General features: G+C 39.5%; 1 protein-coding gene across 1 annotated transcript; it reads right to left on the bottom strand.

Moving 5' to 3' along the window:
• Positions 1–1,948: 1,948 nt before the first annotated feature.
• Positions 1,949–22,407, bottom strand: nhlrc2 (NHL repeat containing 2). Its single transcript, XM_026163108.2, has 12 exons — positions 22,209–22,407; positions 19,774–19,926; positions 15,166–15,215; positions 12,723–13,128; positions 11,961–12,082; positions 11,720–11,849; positions 9,559–9,652; positions 9,014–9,245; positions 6,418–6,540; positions 5,925–6,134; positions 5,480–5,693; positions 1,949–2,698 (listed from the first exon to the last, which is right to left on the bottom strand). Exons 1-12 carry the CDS (start codon positions 22,369–22,371, stop codon positions 2,436–2,438), a joined length of 2,160 nt encoding a protein of 719 aa, XP_026018893.2. The 5' UTR covers positions 22,372–22,407; the 3' UTR covers positions 1,949–2,435.
• Positions 22,408–22,610: the final 203 nt, after the last annotated feature.

Here is a 22,610-nt window from a genome sequence, read left to right as displayed (position 1 = left end):
TTACTGCAGTTGCATTTTTGTTGCATGCGAAAGCATTTACACAAAATTAAACTGAGCTTGAACCACTCCAATAATTCTTGTTCCAGGACTCGTTAATTGACTAGGAAATACACACAAAACTGTTTTTCTGTAACTTCATTGTAAACACGAGAGACTGCTTCTGTAAGCTGTCTGTTTATAACTATGTTAATGACCAAAACTAGAGTAAAAAAAAAAGAAAGATGGCTCTTTCTTTGTAACAGGAATGAGAAAAATGAAAGATATTAACTATGCGTCAAACAGGAGGTCTGCGTATGAGGCCAGCTCAGAAATAAACTGGCATTTTTACATTTTTATGTAACGAGTGTGCTCATTAGTGATGCTTTTGATAGCATCTCATATAAAAGAGCTTCAGCACCAGCTTATTAATGTATTGGTTGGAATTACGCAAAACAAACTGATTCTCAAATACCAGGAAATGAAAAGAACGGCACACAAACCAGACTAGATAAAATAAGTTTTATTAGTTTTTCCTCACTGTGCTGCATATTGAAGTCCAACACGGAGAAGCCAAAGTATTAACAAGGTGCCCCTGAAGACAAAAGCATGCCAAAATGTGTCTGAGAAGTCAGAAATGAAGAAAAAAACAAAATCAAGTGAGAGTTACAAAACAATATCAGGAGCTTAATGCCCACCGACAGCCACCCAAAGGTTATTAGTGCTCATTAAAAAGTGCCAGAGGGATAAGAGAGCCGAGAAAGTACAACAACTGCAGTTCGCTGGAAATAAATAACTTGTGGGAGTTGAAAAAAAGAGAAAGGAAAAACAAAACAATATTGCTTCTAATACGGTTAAAGTGCCATGAATGTACACCATCCATGCAATCCTTTCCAAGGCACTTGGGCTGAGTGAGCCAAACCAAATAAGAGCAGGCTGACGAGCACAATTAGGTTATGAGACATGATGACAGCAACGATAATCAAAACGCTCTCACAACAACTCATAACTTAGTAAACCAATAAAGGCAAAATGACAAAACAACTTCCACATTATCATATCGCATTACACAACGTGATCGAGCGGATCATTATTAGCATTCCTTTCATATAATGTTCCCTTTGTGAAGCTGAGATGAAGTGTATAAATGCTTGATGGAGAGAATTTAATGAGACTTTGGTTTCAGCGTGCGGGAACAGGCGGCAGTCATGTCAGTGTCCTCGGCTGCTTCCCCCTCCTCGAAAACAGGCACTTTACTCATTACTCAAAATAACAGGTGGTTCGGAATCAAAACAGCTTCTGGTGCGCTGTGAATAATCGCAATCGGAAAGCTTTCGGGCTACGAGAGAACAGTGTAAACGGCTTAAGAAGAATCAGTCTGCTGCCACACGTGTAAACAAATGCACGCGGGATGGGAGCTCGATCGGCGGGCACCTTTCCAAGCTGATGTGACCAAACCAACCCCGCGCTGATCTGTGGTAATACAGCATTTAAAGGAGGAAAGTGAAAACGTTTATACCGCGGCGCTGCACAACTTTAACATTATAATGATAACGAGAAATGAGAGTCTCTGCATGGACACGTTCAATAAACCCCCAACTGCATAAAGACTTAAGCGTCACACATCTGTCCTCTCCTGCTAACTACCTCCTCTGCTGGGCTGAGATTAAATGAAAGATATAGATTTTTATCCTAACCTAATAATCCCTATGAAAGCCTTACATAATTCAAATATCCTTTTTTTATGAAGACACTGGCTGGAACTCGATATTAGCATTGAAAAGCTGATTCATATAAAGTCTCCATTTAAAGAAATTCTACTTATTTTATTACTTATCAGCTTATAATAATAATATTCATAATAATAATCACTTCAAATCCTCCTTCCTCAATTAAAGTGAAACTATAAAGCTGAAGTTTTAGTTTTTACTTTGTTTTTAACACCTGAAAGAACTTTAGATTTTCCAGAAGATAAGAGAACGGATGAAAATCCCTTTATTTATCTGCCCATCAATCACACCAGCAGTGCTACGATAAATTAGATATTCATAGTTTCTCATTAAATAACTTTAATAAGTTTCCTTATTCTTTTAGTTTTGATAAACAACTTGGCAAAACCCCCACATATTAGCAATGCAACCTGTCGTCATGAGAGCTCACTACATAAATATAATATATAGTATATCTGCGGGTGTCTATCTGCACTCCTTTAATAGCCGTCGCACACAGTCGAGAACATTACCGAGCTAATGTGTTATATGTGAAGAGACATCCGAGTATCTAAGAAAATCAAGTTCACTCAAATCGCCTTTTTCATCACAGTGAGAGCTCTGTCAGAAACAATCGTTCCTTCCTGCTTTCAGAAGTATGAGCAGGCCACAAGAGCGATTAAGCTGAGGTCTCAACGCAACACAAAGTGTGGACTCGAAGGCTATTTTAACTAAGACATGTAGGCGGCTTCAGAAGGCATGAGTCAACTCCACGATGACCTCTCCCTCTCCAGAACTGGCGTTAATTTGAAGAGGCTGGGAGAATGAAGCCGCTTTCATCATGCAGGCTTTACCTGCTTCCGTACAGTAGTACACCCACACGGCCAACGTGAGGCTTGGACTGCCGTTTGTTTCCTTCATAACGACTGGAAGTTTGGCTGAGATGCAGAGGGGCTGTGAGAGATCCTTAATGGAACCAGTAAGCACCTGATGGTCTAGCAGCCACTCGTTACCTTTAAAAAAACAAAAAACAAAACAAAACAGGAAGTGATGTCAAAGGACGTCCAACTTTTATGTACAGTGTACATGCCTTGCTGGTAAACTGGTAAACTCAGGCCAGGCATTAACCTCAATGTTACTTTGAGATGAAGCACCCAGTTAAGCATTGTTGCAGCACTCTGCACAGTCTCCCCCAGCGGCTTAGCGCACACTAGCACTGCTCAGGAACCTTTCCAGATACCAGTCTGATTGGTAGTTCTATCTCAACTCTGTAAGGATATGCTTCCAAAGTCTAGGACACTCTCAGAATTCCAGTATTGTGTCCAGAATTGGCCGGGCAAGGACTAATCTGGACTTTGCTTTGGGAAATATGAAGGAGGCCATAAATTTTGGACTTTTCATCATCAGCGTTTCTCTATCATGTCAAAAAGAAAAACAAGACTTTTTTTATACTCGCATACAATCTTTTTCTGGTATAAAGACATATTCAGGTTTAAAAGTGTGGTTAAACTCCTGTATAGTGACAGACAGTGAAGTTTACTTGTCAGGCACACTGAATATTGTGGGCTGTCCACGATGAACCCACAGATCCACTTCAAGAATGACATAAACTAAGCTCAATCACCGGTTTGGTCACGTGTCCGCCTTAGTTCATCCATGTTTTGAAAGAACAGATGGCTTTGAATGAGAATAGCTGGCTGGCATCTCGATTTATTGCTGAACGTAGTGGGGTGCAGCCAGTGCTAGGGCTGACTCAAGCCTGCACAGTAAAACAGTCCCTCTGAAATATTAGGCCAAACTCACATACCCTTACTAAATCAAATAAAGAGTGGTTGAAGACATTCATTTTCTGAAACACAGGGAATATTTTTAGACACAAGTACACATCTGATGCGACACGACCACTGAAAGATAAATGAAAGTCGAAAAGAATCACCGGAGCGTCAGCGGTGAGAAAATATCACGCCACAGAGACCACAGAACCCAAGCCAGCCGAGATTAATGAAGCTGATGTCTAACGCTGGGTCCCAGGGAAGCCATTTCTAAAAAGCCACTAAAAAACAATTTAGATCTGGCGTGCACTTCTAAGTTGATCCATTAAAATCCCTGCCTCTGCTCTGATCTGATCAGCATAAGTCTAGACTGGGTATAATGGGACAGCGGGGGATCACATAACATAGCCTGGTAGCTAATTATGTGAACCAAGGCATGTCGTCTTATCGAAATGCTCTAAAAATAGCCTGCCGTTATCGAGGATTTCATGCTGCAGCGCTCAGGATGATGGAAACACTTTTGGTGCAAACGTAATGAACAGACCACAACTGTCACTAACATCACATCACATAAAAATAAAATCAAAAAAAAAAATCACGTATCAATCGATCCTATGGTCAACACTACAATCTGAGAGAATTAGACTAAACCTCTTTAGAATATAAAATCATAAATTAAGCCATCCACGCCTCGTACCTCCTCGCTGGTGGTTTAAAAGAGCTTTGAGTGATTTAAGTATTTGTCTTTGTTTTAGCTGCGAACTATAAATTCCAGGTGTGGGCTGGCAGAGTGAGAATCTGCTTGTTGAACGGTGAAAACGACGTGCAGGCAGGTTAAGCATCCTTCACATTTTGACAGATCAGAGACCAAAATAAAGTTTTGTAGGAGAGAATTAGAGGCTTCACTCCACAACGCGCTCATTCTAAGCACAGGGAGGACGTTTATGCTGCAGCCCTGACTCTGGTTGGTTACCCTGACGAACAGAGAAATAACTTGAGGAAAAGCATGCATTTTTTTTTTCAAACAAGCTGTTATACAAAGCAGCTGCTGTAAGCTGCCTCCTCACTGCTCTGCCACCTAAATCCTTCCACTTCTGGTTCCCAGCAGATATTTGTGAAGTCTTTGCCAAACACTGCTGGGGTTTTAGAATTCAATTAACCTCTCACCTGAACGGGAAAAAAAGTCCAATCAAAGCTTAGACGCAGCAGATCTGTCAGTCCTCGGATTTACACACATTGCAGTGATGTCTGTAGGCTGCTGCTTTAGTGCTTTTCTTCAGCCAACACGCAACAAAATAATTAGCTTGCATTAGTCTGGCCCAGCAACACAATGGAAATACAGCATGTCTGACTAACTAGCTTAGAAATTACAGTAATAATAACAAAAAAAAAGCCTAATTTCTGTGTCACAGCATCATGTAATTTTACCAAATAACTAATACAGTCAATCAGCTTCGAAAGGTTTTTGCTTTAAAGTGAGCTGAAGGTTCTCAATCAAGTCACAGAAGAATTACTAATTTTTTATATGCAATGGTTAGCACTTTTCCCGCACAGCAAGAAGCTTCCTGGTTCAAATCTCCAGTGATGCTGGGGCCTTTGGTGCTTGCAGTTCGCATGTTTTCCCGGAGCCTGCCTGCGTTTTTCCAGCTTTTCCCCCACAGTCCAAAAACATGCACAACAGGTTAACTGGTGATTCTAAACTGACTGTGGATGTACAGTACTTACTAAAGAAGCATTATATAAATGAGTGTTTATAAGTGCTCTTTAGTTGAAACTGAGAAGTTGAATTTTGTCAACATTATCTCAAAATCAAAAACTTTTCGTGCAAAACTTTACTTAAAATTCCAAGTGTGTCCCTGTGAACATGTGCAGCTGTGTGGCAGAAGCTCATGGATGTAACATCAGTGACAGGATGAGGTGTCAATGATGGTCAAGACATCTTTCATGGGCATGAAGGCTAAACATGCTCAGAACATTTACATGCATGATACTTCATGTAACAGTGACTGAACTTTGTCTCACCCTCTGCTGAGAGTGCCCAGCAGCTGGGCGCCTCTTCAGTGAGTTTGGTCCCTTCTGGAAGTGACAGTGTGACAGACATGATGACAGTCTGGCCCGCAGTCACCGCTACTGGCGGCATTTCTTTCCTGGCAGCTGATTTAGGCAGCGTGGGGGCTTTGGTCGGACCCGAGGGCTTTGTAGGTACCGAATCTGTGCACTCGCGGGAGATGGGGAGCTGGATAAAAGAGAGATATGGGTGTTTGGATTAAACAAAAGCAAGGAGAAAGCTACCCTAACTTACAGTGTCCTGTCTTTGTCACCTTTAATTCAATCTCTTCTAGCGCAGAAGCTTTTAGGACAGATTAATTACACAAACGTGTACAAAATGTAAAGCACTTTCTCAAGGTTGGAACCACACTTTTCCTAAATACACACACGCACACACACACACAGGCAACGCACTCACCAGCGAGACAGTCTTGGAGGTCAGGTCCAGCACTTTGACTTGGTGGTTGTTGGTATCGGCCACGTAAAGCAGTTTTCCGCCGTCACCGACACAGATTCCTCCGGGTTCATTGAAGCAGGATTTGTTAAACTCTGGACCCAGAGTATCTCCAGCATCTCCTGTTCCTGCTAATGTGCTACACTGCTTTGTTTTTGGATCCACCACCTTGATCTGAGGAGAATCACAGGCACACACACACACACACACACACACACACACACACACACACACACACACACACACACACACACACACACACACACACACACACACACACACACACACACACACAAGATGTTGGTTATCAAAAAAAAAATTTCCTGCCTGGAATTCAAAAGGAGTTTTAACCACTTTGGCATGAACTCAGTCACTTCAAGGAACTCATTACAGAACATAAGTGTTAAATTTGCACAGTACAGCTTTAAAATGCAGCCTTGTGACAATCATCTGTTACCTTGTGGTTGTAGGAGTCGGCTACATAGAGCAAGTTTTGTTCGGAAGCCCAGGCAACACCGAGAGGATGCTGGAGTTTGGCATCCACCCCTTTCCCGTCCATATCCCCAAAAGCAAAAAGGTTCTGTTTTGAACAATACAAAACACTGGTTAGAGAAAAAAACATATTATCGACTAAAATTACAAAACACCCTTAACTGCATTGAAAACGAGACAGGAAACTGAAGAAAGCCGAAGCCTTTTCTATCTTATGAATGATGAATTTTATACATAAAAAGATTAAGACTGTGAGATAAATCATTTTAGTTTTTTGTGTGTGCCATGATTCATTTGAAACAAGCATGACCAAACAGATAATCCCATCAACAACCAATTTGTAAGAAGCTGTGATAACATTTCGATAAATTGGTTATAATTTTGTATCAGCTCTGTAAATAACAACAGCAACAGAAAAGGACCATGATAACAATCTTCAAAGTCTCATGATTCTCCTGGCTCGCTGACTAAACAGCTACAAGGTGTTTACAACAACAAATCCTTGGAAATGTAAAATCCACTGAGTGAAAGCCAATAGGTTTAAATCCATTATCTAACTGCACAAGTGTGAGCTTGAAACATCTCAGCAACCCAACCAGACTTCAGCTGAAGAACGAGGTAAACAGAATTTGGTCGAGTTCAAAAAGGAGCTGGAGGACCTGGAGCATGCTCGTAGATGTTCTCAACATTAAAGGGGTTGTGCACCATGAATTCACCTCCCAGACTTGAGAATTTGCAATGCAGACAACCTAGACTGAAATGGGGAAAAAACGCAATCTTCAGTCACTGGTAATTAAACTAGCTAGATCCAGCTACGTGCAGCTTCATCCTCTACCCCCTGAAAATGGAAATCAGTATTTTGTTGCATGTGGCAAGACGACAGTAATCAGAAGAATGGTTGCCAAGGATGCAGAATTATTCTCGAGTGTGAATAAAGTGCTTTAAATGCTCAACTACAGTAGAAAAGTGTTACATAAGAAACAGTCCATTTACTATCAAAGACATGAAGTCAGCCGCCACATCAGAAGCAGTGCAAAAAAGATGCTGAATCTAAAATCAGATACGTTTTTTGATTTGGAAAATATGGAAAATAGGATGGAAAATAAAAGTCTAGTTTTTATTTTTATTTTAGTTAACTAAAATGTTTTTTCATCTCTACTTTCAGTTTAGTGTTAGCTAACTGTAATAACCTTACACTGGACTGCTTTGGGAAATGTCAAGGTGGGCATATATTTTGGACTTTTAACCATTTTTTCACCCGTTTTACAGCTTTTTCTACTGATAAACACCCCTCCCATGGCCATTCATACTACACCAAAGTAATAAAATAATAGAAAAACAGTTGTTCCCGTTTTCCCACCATCTACTGTAGAAATGTATGTATTTTTTCACAACAGATCCACAGTAAAAAAAAAGAACATTTTAAGAGTTGCACTGACAGATTTCTTTCACATACTACATCAGTGTTTCTCTCTCATGTAAAAAAACAAAAAAAAAACCAACAACACTGTTTTTTGTCATACTGTCTGTTATTATATTAAGATATCTCCAGGATTAAAGGTGCAGTTAAATCTCTGCACGGTGACTTACTCTTTATGTGTCCACAGTGTAAAATGAGTCTGACATCTCTGCTTTAGCTCAATTTGACAACTGATATTACTGTAAAAGTGCAAACATGAGAGGACGCCACCTCAGCTTCAATACTGTTTGGCTGTTCTAGATCAACTCCTTAAACATCTGTGGGCAGCTAATAGTTTCTCCCGGCTCTTCACCATGTTAAATAAACTGTATATGACTCTCTAGTTAATTACTTCCTGCTCTCATGGGGACTTACAAGCTTGTGACTTTCCAAAAATACACCAGTGCGGCAAGACAAAGAAACTACAGCAGAGCTGCTGTAAGGGCATGAAGGTATGCACCAACATTGTTTTTCAGGCTTTCCTTTAGCAACAAACAAGAGGGTCTGTGTTTACTTGTTTCTCTTTAAAGGAAAAAAAACCCCATATTTTTATGCATACAAAAATAGCCCTAAACTCTGCGTGAGTGCCTAACAATGATTCATATTTGTGCAACATTTTTCTTCATAATTGTCCTAATGTTTTGTGTGGCTGGAAATGTGGCAGACTAATGTGCAGGTTTCACACTGTGTGTTTTGCGTTGATGTATGGTGACAGAGCCAAGCACAGGACACATCATTATTGAAAGTGCCGCACAAGGTTATTCTGCTCCTACAGTCTGCTTCGGAAATGGACTTTTAATTTGTCTCCACAAGTTCATCTGCGCTGGCTTTTTCTTTCTATAAGAAGTTCACCTTTTAAAGTAGCAATAAAAATGGACAATATGGCAAACAACAAGTTGATAAATTATGTGCACTATATCATGCTGGTCTGTGAAACTTCATTAAGAGATGCTGTAACTGTTTGTTTCAAACCACATGAGCATTATAACTGGAAATAAGGATACTTGAAAAGGTATCTAGCAGAGGGAAGATGATGATGAATGGTAAATAAAGCTTTTTTTACACTATTAATTCATTCTTCCCCCATTTACTGTACACCCACCAGTGGGTCTCTCTCTCCTCCGACCAGCAACTTGACGGCTCCATCCTTCAGCGCCAGCGTTCGGATGGTGCTGCTTTCGCTATCAGCCACATACATGCAGCTCCAGGGCTCCTCTGGGGCTAAAGCCAGGCCTGAAGGCTGGGCAAAGCCTGCCTTGTGAGGGTAGGCGTTGTTCCGGTTCTCTTCGTTGCCGCTGCCCGCCCATCGCACACAAATCCCTGCCTTGGACTCGCTGTTCAAATGGCAAGACAATGTCATTAAATACTAGAATGCACTTCCTGATGGACAGAGTTCCAAAAAGGAGAAAATCTGTTTGTTTTTTGTTTCTTTTAATAAAAACAAGACTGAGATTTTATCTCCTGTTTATTTGCGGTAATTAAAAAAGATTATTACATAATGTGACCTCCTGTGAAACTTCCGACCACGGAAGACACACAAGAAGAGGAATCCATTTTCACAGTTTTAAAAGGAGAATTACAACCATGTCATTATATTATCAGAATATGTTTCGAAGCGGCCATGGCAGTCATGTACTGGTCTCTCACCTTCCTTTGGGCAGTTTTCCATCAGCTAGGAACAAAGCCCAGATCTGGTGAGTCCCTGCCATGGCTATCCACAGCACGTTGTCTTCATCGCCGCCTACACATGAAAATAAAACGCAAAAAAAACCCCACAGGATAAATATGGGAGCAGGAACTGGTGTCAGTGCTCTTGGCCATCTACCAGTCAGCCTCAGTATCATTCAACAACTACTGTGATATTTGTCCTTCGTTGTTGAGCTATGTTCTTGAGGTGTGTTTGGGACTACAGTCTGCTCAAACACAAGGACAAAATGTGTTTTTTTCAAAGTAAAAGTAAGAAATAGATTTTTTTTTTCCAGGCAGCAAAATTATTTTTGCAAACTCCCCCTCTCCCGATCTGCTGATTGCTCAGCGTCAGAACTGAGTCAAAATATGGAGCCGTGCAGGTTTAAGACACACAGCAGCCTCTCTGACAAAGGCCATATGCACTCAGCAGATACAATACTGCCACTGTGATGAACGCACAAGCCTTACAGACATGCACGATCTCTGTTGTATTTTTAATGCGGGGCAAAGTTCAGCCTTTCTTGATCAAAACGGGTGGACTGTCAGGGATACATACTTGACTCAAAGCCAGTCTAGCACTTTATAGTTCAAAAGGTGTGGGATCCTCTTGATTTGGTTGAATAATTTATTCATCCACATCTTGAATAAATCATGAATATGTGGATGTGTGTTTGGACGTTCTCTCAGAAGACAATGTCAGGGTACATCCATACTAATAAGAGTTTTTTTTTTTTTTTTTAAACACTCACTGTTTAAACCATACGGGTGGTGTTTAAGGAGAGATTTAGTCAGAACAGGCAGAACCTGAAAACATCTTTGCTTTCTGACTGGGTCAATGAAGCCAAAATATTAAACACACACATTTACTTAATTTCATCTTTTGAATATGCCTCTCCCATGTAATTGATAACGCTCTTCATATCACTCTGGGTTGATGTATTTGCTTTTCCATGAGTCCCAATCTGTTTTCTGCTGCCATGAACACCTTCTGTGTGTTGCTTTGAGTAACAGTTCCCCATCTTTCTAGGTCCAAGCAAAGAAATCTTTGTTTTATTTTTGCTTCCTTCATAGTATTTTCTTCAAGCACCCAGCCCTTCACTTCCTGTTTACCATGGTAAATGCATACCTTTCCCAGGGATGTTAGCACAGACAGAGAGTACTTGCAAAATTGAGCCATTTGGTACTTATAGAAGTGCCGAATGGCTCATTTTTATGGAAATTATTTTAATATTAAAAGACTGCTTTAAATTTTAAATGTATTAGTCAGGGTGTACTGAAGTTAAAGGTTCTGAGACCAGCTTAAAACCAGCTGGCTGTGGCGTAAATCAACCTGAGGCAAAAAATTAACTGCGGTAGCCCTGAAATCTTCTATGCTTAACACTTTCAATTAAGAAGATTTGTATAAATCACACAAACACATACCTCTACATTATGAATCGTTGAGAACAGCGCTTGCCAGAGGCAAAATAAACACCTCTGTCCAGACATACAGTTTCATTCTTTGTTTCTTTTACTGAAGGACACAATTTATGGGGACAGTTTCCTTCAAATGCAACCGCAAGATCTTACAAGAGGTGTTTAATGTTCAAGAAAAAAATAATTAATTAAATCAGTCTGCTGGTAACAAAGTAACAAATTTAGTTTGTCACATTTTTAAATCACAAGGAGAGCAAATAGATAAACAAACTGACTTGTATTTTTCTCCTAGGGTGAAGAAAAATAGATAATCAATGTGGAATAACAAGTGTATATGAGAGTCTGAGCTGACTGATTATTAATCTAAATTCCACATTAATGACGCTTCATGACAACAAGATATTCACCAAAAAGAGTTTAAAAGAAAAAAGATTCCCACTTGAATTTAAAAATAAAAGTATTGTATGAAATTAATAAGCTATTAATAATCAAGTGTATAAATAAATGCTCAAGAGAAAATAATTAAAAGGCAGGGATAAGGAGGATTTGATGTTTTAAGGAGAAATAGAAGTTTTATATTACATTGTATAAGTGTAAACGAATGTGTCATCTAGTGTATTTGTGCCCTGAATACTAAAAGCTTGTTTTGAAGGTGAATCTTCTAAGACTCATACAAGGCAGAAAGGCAATTAAAGTTCCTCACTGGCAGTGCCAAGCATCACATCCCAAGGAGAGCTGATTGGCTGCTGTGGTCCCATAGCCCCGCCCTCTTTGTCTGTCCCTTGAGTGCCTACTCCAGCCAGAGTGCTGACTTTTCCCTCTAACAGGTCGATCTACAAACAGATGCAGACACAGATGGTTTATTATTATTATTTATTATGGTTGATAAATATCAACAAAGACTTGAAAAAAATACTTTTTAAAACTAAAATTATTAAGACAACCTTTCGAATCAAGTGGTTTTCCGTGTCAGCCACGTATACAGTGTCCCCTTTAATGGCCACACCCTGAGGGGAGTTAAAGGAAGCTTCAGACACGTCGCCATCTTTTCTCCCGCTTTCAGGCCCTGTGACAAAAGGAAAAACCCAGCACTGATTAAAGCTTTCGATCACTTAAAGGTAATAATAAGCTCCAAATATTTATTTTTCATAATAAAATTCAGACATGTCAATATTAAATTTTTAAAAAATGAATCAGAGTGGAATAATTATTTTTATTCATGACTATTCGTATGACAATTATTGCTATTTAGTCTCAGCAAAGAAGAAACTTCCTTCTTTGCTGAAACTAAATAGGAGAAAACTTCAGAATCACGTCACGCTCTGCAGCTCGGCAAACCTTTCTTATGCGTGCACAGAGCTGACGTCAACAACACAAAAATAAAACCAATCCTCAATTTTCTCTCCTCATTTGTCCACTCTAGGTCAGTGCCAGTTCCCAGCATGTACAAGTCCCTGCTGCTGCCAACCTCTCTGCTGGTCTGGGGACATCAGCCTAACTGCCATGTGGCTCCTCTGAGGGTTGTTGAGGCAGTTGCATAATGCTAAAATGTCATCATTGGCTAAATATTGCTGTTGAACTTTTACAGATCTCACTTATTACAACACAATAGTTTTTGTATTTAATGGCCATCTAAATTGGAGCTCGTTACATCATGCCCATTTGTTGTTGTTGTTTTAAAAATGCATTGGTGTGAAGTCTCTTACCTCCTATGACATGTAGCAGGTCTCCAGTAGAAGACACCACCAGTATTCTGTGATGTCCTGTGTCTGCTATGACAAGCCTTTTAGTACTGTTGTCTATAGCCACCTTTCCAGGAAAAGAAAGGATGCTGGGTGGCAGGGCGTCTTTGTACAGCTTGATTCCCACTGTGTGAGCCTTGAGCAGACCACGCACCCCATAATAACGCAGAGCGCAGTCAGTGAAAAGCATCAGCCTGTCACGGTGGCCCTCACCCACCAGGGAGAAGAGCAAGTTGCCACGTGGTCCAAGTAGGACCAGCGTGGGCCAGCAGGAGATCTCCAGTTCATGCCAGAGACTCGCCTCGCTGTCGTTTACCACGGGGTGGCAGATGTCGTAGCGGAGCACAGCGCTTCGGATGTTGTCCAGGACCTTTGAGAACATGTGCAAAAATGGTGATGAGTTCAAGTGTTGTCCTTCAATAAGGCTCCACCTGAATTTATCAAAAAGTTCAGAAACTTTTCCAAGTCTTTTAGAAAAGTCTGCATGTAGCAAAAACGTTACAAAGCTCTTACTTAGTGATTTAACTATCCCCCCAAATTACAGGAGCACAAAATACTGGTATTCAGGACAGCCCTTTTATAAGTAAAGCTTTTGCTGTTAAGTTGAAAGTCATCTTTTAAAAGACTAACTGCCCTTTACAATGATTTTAAACAACACACAGGTTGACACATTTTGTATCAAAACACCCAAATTTTTAAACGAGTGAAATGCTGAAACATGACGTACATCATTTTTTGAAGATTAAAGGTTTAATTGTAAAGAAGCTCTGGATTTCCACTTTTAGTTTAAGCTTTGGATTTCATCTACATTTTTAGTTAAGCAGGGTAAACCAACATAAAGATCTATTCATGAAAAGCACATAATTTCAAAGATTAGAAAAGTGGGAAAATCTGCAAGAGACATTTCAAAAACATCGGGCACATCCAGTGGAGCAATATGGAATGTCCTGAAAGAGACGGAAACCACCGAAGTACTGACCAACAGGCATTTAAACAGGCATCCAAGGAAAACAGGGGCAACTGATGACAGAGACAAATGGTGAGAACAGTAAAGAAAAAAATAAATAAAATAAAAGTGCATAACATTATGAACAACCGCCAAAGAAAAGTGGCGAAGATTAACAATATAGAGGTCTTACTGCAAAACACAAACTGCTTATTAGCTGTAATGAAACTGGCAAAAATGTGCAGAGAAGAGTCAGTTGGAGACAGTTTGGGACCAAAGGCTTCTGGACTTACGAAACAGCGATTTCAACTGTGAAAGTGCTTGAAAGTATGAAGAAAGAAGGCATCTGTTCATGATCCTAAACAATAAAAGCTCATCTGTGCAGCATGGTTGAGGTTGTTTCATGCCCTGGGTTTACATGGCCGCTAATGGAACAAGCTAACACATTTTTATCGAGAATCTCCTGATGATCACGATGGTAGTAACAGAGTAATTGCCTACATCTACAGAAACACTTTGTCTTCTGACTTACGAAGAAATGCATCCATACATTTGGCCACATTATCGACGGGAGATTATTTAGGGTTTTGGAGTCAAAAATCCAAATTTGAATCCATATGAAAATACATTTTACCTCCTGAAGAGAAGACTGAAGAAGCAAAACCCCACAGACCAATAAAGAAACAAGAAATATGATGCAATTGCATATTGATGCATATTGATGCAGTTATTGCAAACATGGATGCAGTAATCAAATATGAAATATTTTGGCTTTAAGTTACTTGCAAAGATTGCAACACTTTAACTGGGAGGTTTAATACAATGATACCATTATACCATTACCAACTTATTACTGTGATATTACCCATTTATTACAAACTATAACAGGGTACAGAGCCCATCTATGTAGAGCAAATTACATATACAGTTTTTCTGCATCAGAACGCTACAAATGACTTTCCACGAGCTTAGATATCATTGTAAACCATATAATATCCAGATATTTTGTTGTTTTAATTTGTAAAACTTTGCCTGCCTGTTTGTTTTTGATAAAAAGTAGGGTAAGTACTATGCATATGAAGCATAATTTATTTCCTCGCAGTTGGAGAGTACAGATTATTCCCCTGCCAAGTTGGCAAAAGATTTCATTAAAAAAAACAAACAAAAGGGAGCCAATAGCAGAATATTAAGAGGAATATCTGAAGAACAGAGTTTCTGGTCCGGGATTGATAAAGAAAGTAAGTTCTTGCAATTTTTATATGCTGCCAAAATCTTATTCTCCTGTTTGTATACAGGTATAAAACTTCAAATTAACACCCTGGCTCCTACAGCCCTCTTTTTACTTGGAGTAATTTAAACAAAGTATAAATTCATCGGTATACATGTAGATACTTTTGAAGTATTAAAGAAAAAAAAAAGCAAAAGTTTCCCCTAAAAGTTTCCAAAAAACCCAAAACATACCTTTTCATTGGGGAATTTGGCAGAGTGCACACCAACAATAACCAACCCATCTGAAAAAGAGATTAAACAGCGAACAGTGAGCGTTTAGGCAGAAAGGTGTTGCATAAGACACACATGTCACAAACGTACATGCAAAGATGCACTAAGCACAATGATTTTTCCACTGTAAAATTTAAGAGACCTTCTATGTAAACCAACCAACCCTCAAGCATAACACATTGCAGGTTTAAGTGAGGTTTCTGGAAAAGCCATTTCTCAGTAATCATCAAAGATAAGTAAACACTATGCTTATTATACAGCTAAAGACAGAAAGTGGTTATAATTTGTGACTTTGTACAAGGGCTGCAGACTTTCAAATGTTATGCAACTGAATTGCCTAGAACTATGAATGTAACAGGCTGGTGATGTTATTTTAAACACATGCTTTTGTGGCACTAAAACTCTCCAAAGAGTCCACAGATAGCAGATATCTTGATTAGTTTCCTTCCTTCCTTACAATCATTGTAAAACTCTCTATCGAAACAGTCACTTTTGTACTTCTGTCATTCCTTAAATCAAAAACTCGACAATACGCTGGGTAAACAGAGCCCGAGCGGAGCGGCAGAAAAGTCAAAGCTACCTTGTCGCTCTGAAAATGCTTTATTCACAGGGAATCGAGCGTGATCACAGATTTTAAAAAATAAAAAAGATTTCTAACAAGTTTGATTTTGTGCAGTTTCTACTATTTACAATTTGATTGCATGCAACTGTACACAGAGCAAAACAACTTTCTAAATGGAAAAAAAGACTTGTTTTCATTAATAGAGTTACACAAGAAACAGCAAAAGAGCAACTTTCAGTGACAAGGCACTTTCAAAACACTACACACTATTTATTTAAAAAGGCGTGAATCCCATGTTTAATTTCATTATAAGGCACTGATTTGAGGGAACTAAAAGCTACAGCAAGTTTTCTGATATCTTGTTCCAGATATATGGAGTAGAGCTGGGCGATATATCGAGTTTTAAAAAAATATCGATATATTTTTATACGAGATATAAGATGTGACAATATCTTTTATATCGATATAGTCTATGTTACGTTAAAGCTATACTTGTGGAGCCGCAAGTTTGCCTCTCTTTCGTCCACTTTTGTCTTTACGCAACGTTACTCGGCCTCGCCCCTCCTTCACTGAATACAACTCCCCCTCCTCCCCCATCGCTTCACCTGCAGGAAGCGACAAGACGGACACGGCAAATCTCCGTTAATGAGTTACTGCGCATCGACCCGTGCGTGGGGCTGGACGCCGTCAACGTGTTAGCTAGCTAACCACGCTAACGAGCTAACCACGCTAACGCCATGCAGCCCAGAGGCGCTGCACAGCCTAAAATCCTTTCATTTTCTCAAAAGTTGACAGCGCGCCTTATGTATGAATTCTGGTTGTGCTTGATGGCTGCGAACCGATTTTATGTGGTACACAGCGCTCAGCAATCTGTCAAAAAATGTTTTAGTACGACTTTGGTAAGCTACGGAGCTGCACCGCTTGATGGACTGTCAGAGCATTACGGCTACCGAGGAGCCTCGCGGAGTGATACGTACTGTGCTTCAACGTAATATTACCCTACTGTGTATAAGGACCATAAATGGCACCTGTTAAGAGACGTGGTTACGAAGAGGATTTCAAACTCAATGCTGTCAGTCACAGAGTAGAAGTTGGGAACAGAGCAGCTGTGAAATCTGTCTTTGTTATTGTGCTCAGCGTCTTTTAGTTTACATTTTGACTGCACAATTGTGAGCTTTTTGTTATGCACAAAAACAACATTGTTTTCTTTTATTTATGGAGCATTATTATTTAATAAATGCTCATAATTTATTTTTGAGTAAATTTTATGTACATCTATGCTCTATGTTAATAAAAGTGCCTGTGTGACATCTGGGACACAGCTTTGACTAAGAACTCTCTTTTTGTTCTTACTTTATGGCTTTAAAAAAAAAAAAATCGAGATATATATCTTATATCGCCATCTAGGTAAAAAATATCGAGATATGAATTTTGGGTCATATCGCCCAGCCCTAATATGGAGCATAAAATTCTATGTGGCTTTTTCACTTTAGATTTTAATCCCAGGGACAGCCCTGAGCTGTTCAGGGCTTTAATAACCAACAAATTACAAAGCATCTAAAAACTATACAGTTGCATTAGTTCATATTTTTTAACACACACACAAAAAAAAAAATGCATTTCATAAATGAACCCCACCAACGCTCAAACTCGACACGGTCTGCAGCGGATTTCGTCACCCGCGGCCTCTGCCAAGCAGCGTAGCGCCGGCACAGATTGCAGTGACGATGGGTGGGTCGGGGTGGACTGTGGAGTGACTGGACAGGGTGGCTCCCACACCTCAGTGACAACAGCAGCAAACAGAATGTACCCATAGCGGTGCCAGAGATAAGGCAAGTACGATAATGTGTGGTGGCACTGCAGTCTGCGTGTGTGTGTCTTTTATGTAATGTTCAACTCACAAATGAATTTCAAGTGGCACATCTTCCTCAGATGATACAACATTTGAATGTAAATAAATGTAATGCCTGTTTGTCATCATACAAGTTTGATTATATTTTCAGTGATATCTTTTATGCACTTTCTCATTAGGTCCATGAATCTATTATTTATTGTATGCAGCACTTTGTCTGCACTCCCCTGTAGTTTGTACCTATAACAAGAAAAAAAGAGCTAATTTAATCCTTTTTAAGACCTCTCAAGACTTATAGATAGCCTGTTTAAAGGGCCATTAAAATGCCAGAGATTATGCTTTACATGGAGTTGCTATATATAACTGTTCTCAAACATTATTGCAGCCCTGAACATTTCTAGATATTACTTCAGAGCTGCATGTGAGAATGTAAGGCCATCAGTCATGATTTTAATGCATTTGGGAATTGTGAATGCATAAGTACAAAACAATAAACTACAGAGGGGCAGATGTATGCTGTACCTATGCTTACTTAAACTGAGTCTTGAAAGTATTTTTAGCTACTGTCGCTTCACAGCTGAGATAAGGGTCTACATGCCTAAGGAAAAGAAGCAGTTTCCCTGCTCCAACGAATATGGCCCTGAGATGCTGCTCCACAACACATGACCACAGGACCAATTTAAATCGTGTACCTCCACTGAGGCCCAGTGCAGCTGAAGTGTGACTTTAAGAATACACTATAAATTCCTGCAGTGCTTTACTTGATCTTCCACCCATTCAACAGTAACCAAATAACGAGCAAATTCTATACTTTAAACTGTCCTGTAGCAAGTCAAAGCTAATGGTATAAGCATTTTTTAACCATATTGTTTTTACACACTAAAGACAATGAAACTGAATTATCCTGTTTGATGCTGAGCACCATGTGATCTGCCAGTGCCCAATGAGAAACTCACTGCAATGAAAAAATGCAGTTTCTCCAGAATCTATGAGATAATGTCAAGAAATTATACTGTAAGTGACAACATCCATCAATGAAGTGTGTTATGAAAACACACCCAGGTCATCACCTGCTTACACCTTTGCCTTTGGGGGAAGAGATACCGCACCATCAAAACCTGCATAAAGAGACTAAAAAGCAGCTTCTTCCCCGAGGCTGTGGCATCCATTATATGTCGCAGCCATTAGACGATATTGTTATTGTTGATAAATCTCAACCCTAAACCAGTGTAAGTTTTCTAATCTGAGCTTAATAATAAGCTACTGCAAACTCTGAATACACATAACTGAGTCATTGGACTTCATGCAGGAGGGCAGTGGTTAGCACTGTTGCCTGACAGGGTGTTTCCTGGCTTTAGCCCAATACCAAGTGGGATCGCCTCTAGCCTCAATGACCCTAAGCTGGATAAGCAGTTAAGAAAATAAATGGATGGGTGGATGAGTGAATTATTGACCCACACAGGGCACATCATTAATAGACATTCCCATAATTATTTTCAAAAAAAAAAGATGTTTAATTATGTTTGGTAACAGGCCCCCGACAAAAGCACAATCTTTTCTGGTTTGAGAACAGTGCTAAAAACCAGCCCCAAATATTTTTGATTTAAATCTTCACTGGGTATGACAGAGCTTGAGGTTGAGTGCCACTGGAGGGAACCACTCATTGTTGCTTTCATTCTTGACGTTTATCATTTCGTTTCAATCTGCCATCGCCTGTCACAGATACAAGCCATTTCACTCACAAACATGATGTTCTTGATAAGGCAGGTTAGGGTTGAAATTCACACGAACTATCTGACTTTAGCCTTTTTTCTTTAGCAATGTGCTGAAATTGATTTACTTGGGAACATCATGCACAAGAACGCACGTCAGATATATTTCCTATCAAACAGGCAAAAGACAAACACGTGAATGAGGAAAGATGGATAAAACATGCTTTTCCAGGATGGCAGATGGATAGATGGAAAAAAATGAATGAATATCAAGCAAAGCATTACGCAGCATTACGTTATATTTAATGTGGACAGCAAGGAAAGCGATGAGCAGGGTTTTTTTTTTTTAAACAATACACAGTTTTTCTACTTTAGGATTTTCCTGGAGCTGATTAAATTAGCTGTATGGAAAGTACCTCGTAGTTAGTAGAGTATGTGCAAACCTTTTACAGAGTGTCTCTTCTCTAGTTGATGCAGGTCAGGAAGGATGTGGATGCAGTTGATGCAGCAGTAAGTGAAGAAATCCAGCAGCACCACTTTACCAGCCAGTTCCTTGTTTAAAGAGAGAGGCCCCTCCGTGTTCAGCCACTCTAAGCCTGGAGCAAATCACAGAGTGGAAAATGATGTTGTCATCTTTTTAATCATGTTTAGTCACGGTGTAGGCAAATGCTTTACACTACCATCCTAGAAGGGCTATGGATATAGTAACAAAACACCTAAAAGGCATATCTGTGGTTGGGCCTGACACAGCGTTTGTGTCACATGGGAGAAAAAGTTGGATAGTTTGATCGATCAAAGCAGTGACTTGAAAGTTCTCGTGGCCCAAGTGTTATGTTAAATACCATAAAAAGTGTTTTTGTTGTAGATTTAGATCAGCTTGTTTCACACTTCTTTCATGTGCACTCTAAATTGTGCCTGATAGCATTTGTCACGCTTAACTCGTGCACATTTGATAAGTTTACTGTCACACTTTACAGCATGGTGACTATCAAAATCCAGTACAGAGTGAAAGAGTAATACCCCTACCTAAATTTTCCATTGATAATCTTCTCAAGACTTAACCTTTCAAAGAAATGTACGAAAGAAGAAGAACAAAACAAATCACATTGATTCATAATCATATCAGCCAATGGGGTACCTATGTATAGATGTGTGCTTTTTTAGTGATGAATCTAGTTAACATTTATTATCTTTCAGTGTTTAGCCCCAAAGGGTTTTTTTGGCTACACAAATCTCCACTTCATCTCCTTTTTTAGATCTCTTAAGTGCACTTCCACACGGTGTTTTGCAAAAAAGCTTCATGACACCTTGTTCTTGTTGATGAGATAATTCTTTAGAACTCCAACAGTATGTTTGAATTGTTGCTGCAGAATGAATTTGGGACCGATCATATGCCTCGCTGTTGGTATGCTGCAGCAGATAAGAATCTACCCCCCCAAAAAGAAACAAACAAAAAAACAAAACAAAACAAAAAATCACATGCATAAAAGATTAGCACAGTACGGAGCAGCTTAAAGGCTCCTTTTCTTCTTTATCTCTGACTGCGTAGAACAGAGTTCAATTAGATAAATTTAGATGAATTCTGAATTAAGAAAAAAAAAAGAAGCACGTGTTGTGGGGACCTTGTTATGTTCACATTGAGCCTTGTGTGACTCTAGCATTTGATGTTCTAACAGTAGATCACCACCTACTGGTGTGGTGAAATATTGTCAATATGCTGCATCCCTCAGCAGCAGACCCAAGTTTCCCACAACTAAACTTTAATTACATTAGCAATTAATTGGGGGGCAATATATACAATATTTAGTTAAATGCATTTGTTTTATTTTTTGTTTAGAATAGAATAGAATAGGATTTGATTGTTTTTATATTCTTATGCATATAAAAGACAAGTGGATGCTGTTCCGACTATTAAAACCAAGGAACCCTGCATGTTCAGTGGCTAACAACTTATGCCCAACAACTTATCCACTTATGTAAACTAGGGCTAATCAGATTGCAAAACATTGACTCAATATGTGAGATGGTGGTAAAGCTCAAAAAGATTTTTAGCTTTCTGACCATTCAAGTACAGAAAAGATCAGATGCACTCCATCTTGTGGATCTAGAGAAAGCATATGACAGGGTGCCAACACAGGAACTATGGTGCCACATGAGAAAGTGAAGAGTGACAGAGAAGTTTGTGAGGGTGGCGCAGGGTACGTCTAAGAACAGTGTGCAGCAGTTGAGATATATAGGTTAAAGTTTCATCAGGGATTGGCTCAGAGCCCCTTCTTGTTTACAGTGGTGATGGATAGGTTAACAGATGAGGTCAGGCATGGACTATGATACTTGCAGACGACACTGTAATCTATAAGGTGTCGAGATAGTGAAGGTGGATGAGTTTAAATACTTTGGGACAACCATCCAAAACAGCGGACAGTGCACAAGAGTGGTAAAGAAGATAGGGTGGAGTGGGTGGAGACGAGTGACTCGGGTGATTTGTGACAGAAGGATAATAGCAAGAATGAAAAGGAAGGTTTACAAGATATTAGTGAGCCCTACTGTGAAGTACTGCATTGACAAAATGACATATTTTACATATTATTAAATTACATGAATGCCTGTAATTTTTCTTCCTCTTCCGGAATAGATAAGGTAGCTAGCTAATTAATTGACAGACTATGAAGAACTTGTGTTTAAGGGTTACAAGGCGTGTGGTGCTGTAACGTTAGCTTTTAAAAGGAAAGAGAGCTCTTCCTAAGTAGACTGCAATTGTCCAACATTCTTAATGTATATATGAATGAACATGCCGAGTCCTGTAGTGACGAGCAGAGTTGGCAAACTCAAGTCAAACTGCTACGAAAGAGAGGCGAAGTGTTTAAGCTAAAGCTCTAACCTGTCTGGAAATCGGGTATCTTCAGGTCCTCTCTCTCGTCTAACTTTTTTAGATATTGTTGAACGAGATCTTCTTTTTCTTGCTGTGTTGCAGCGTCATCTAAGGCGTTATCCAGCTGACTTTGGACAGGAAACAGTGTAGAGACGCTGCACCGGGACGCCATGTTTCAAGCAACAACCAGCTAGCTCGGTAAAGCAGCGAGGAGATTCATACCGCGGATTTCGACACAATAGCAAAAAATGTTATCGACTATAAGGGTTCTAAAAGAGTTTCAGTTTCAATTATCCGAATTAAATACCCTCTAAAATAGGGTTCTTATTTTTTTCAGCCTTCAAATCAAACAATTGGCTAAATTAATCGTTTAAAACGTGTAGAAAGTGTTGTTGTCCCTTCCTAGTTGTT

This window comes from Astatotilapia calliptera, chromosome 8 (genome assembly GCF_964374335.1).
Source record: "Astatotilapia calliptera chromosome 8, fAstCal68.1, whole genome shotgun sequence".
In the NCBI taxonomy this organism is placed as follows: domain Eukaryota; kingdom Metazoa; phylum Chordata; class Actinopteri; order Cichliformes; family Cichlidae; genus Astatotilapia; species Astatotilapia calliptera.
The sequence above is the reverse complement of the archived record's forward strand: the minus strand, read 5'-3'. Positions and strand labels throughout refer to the sequence as shown.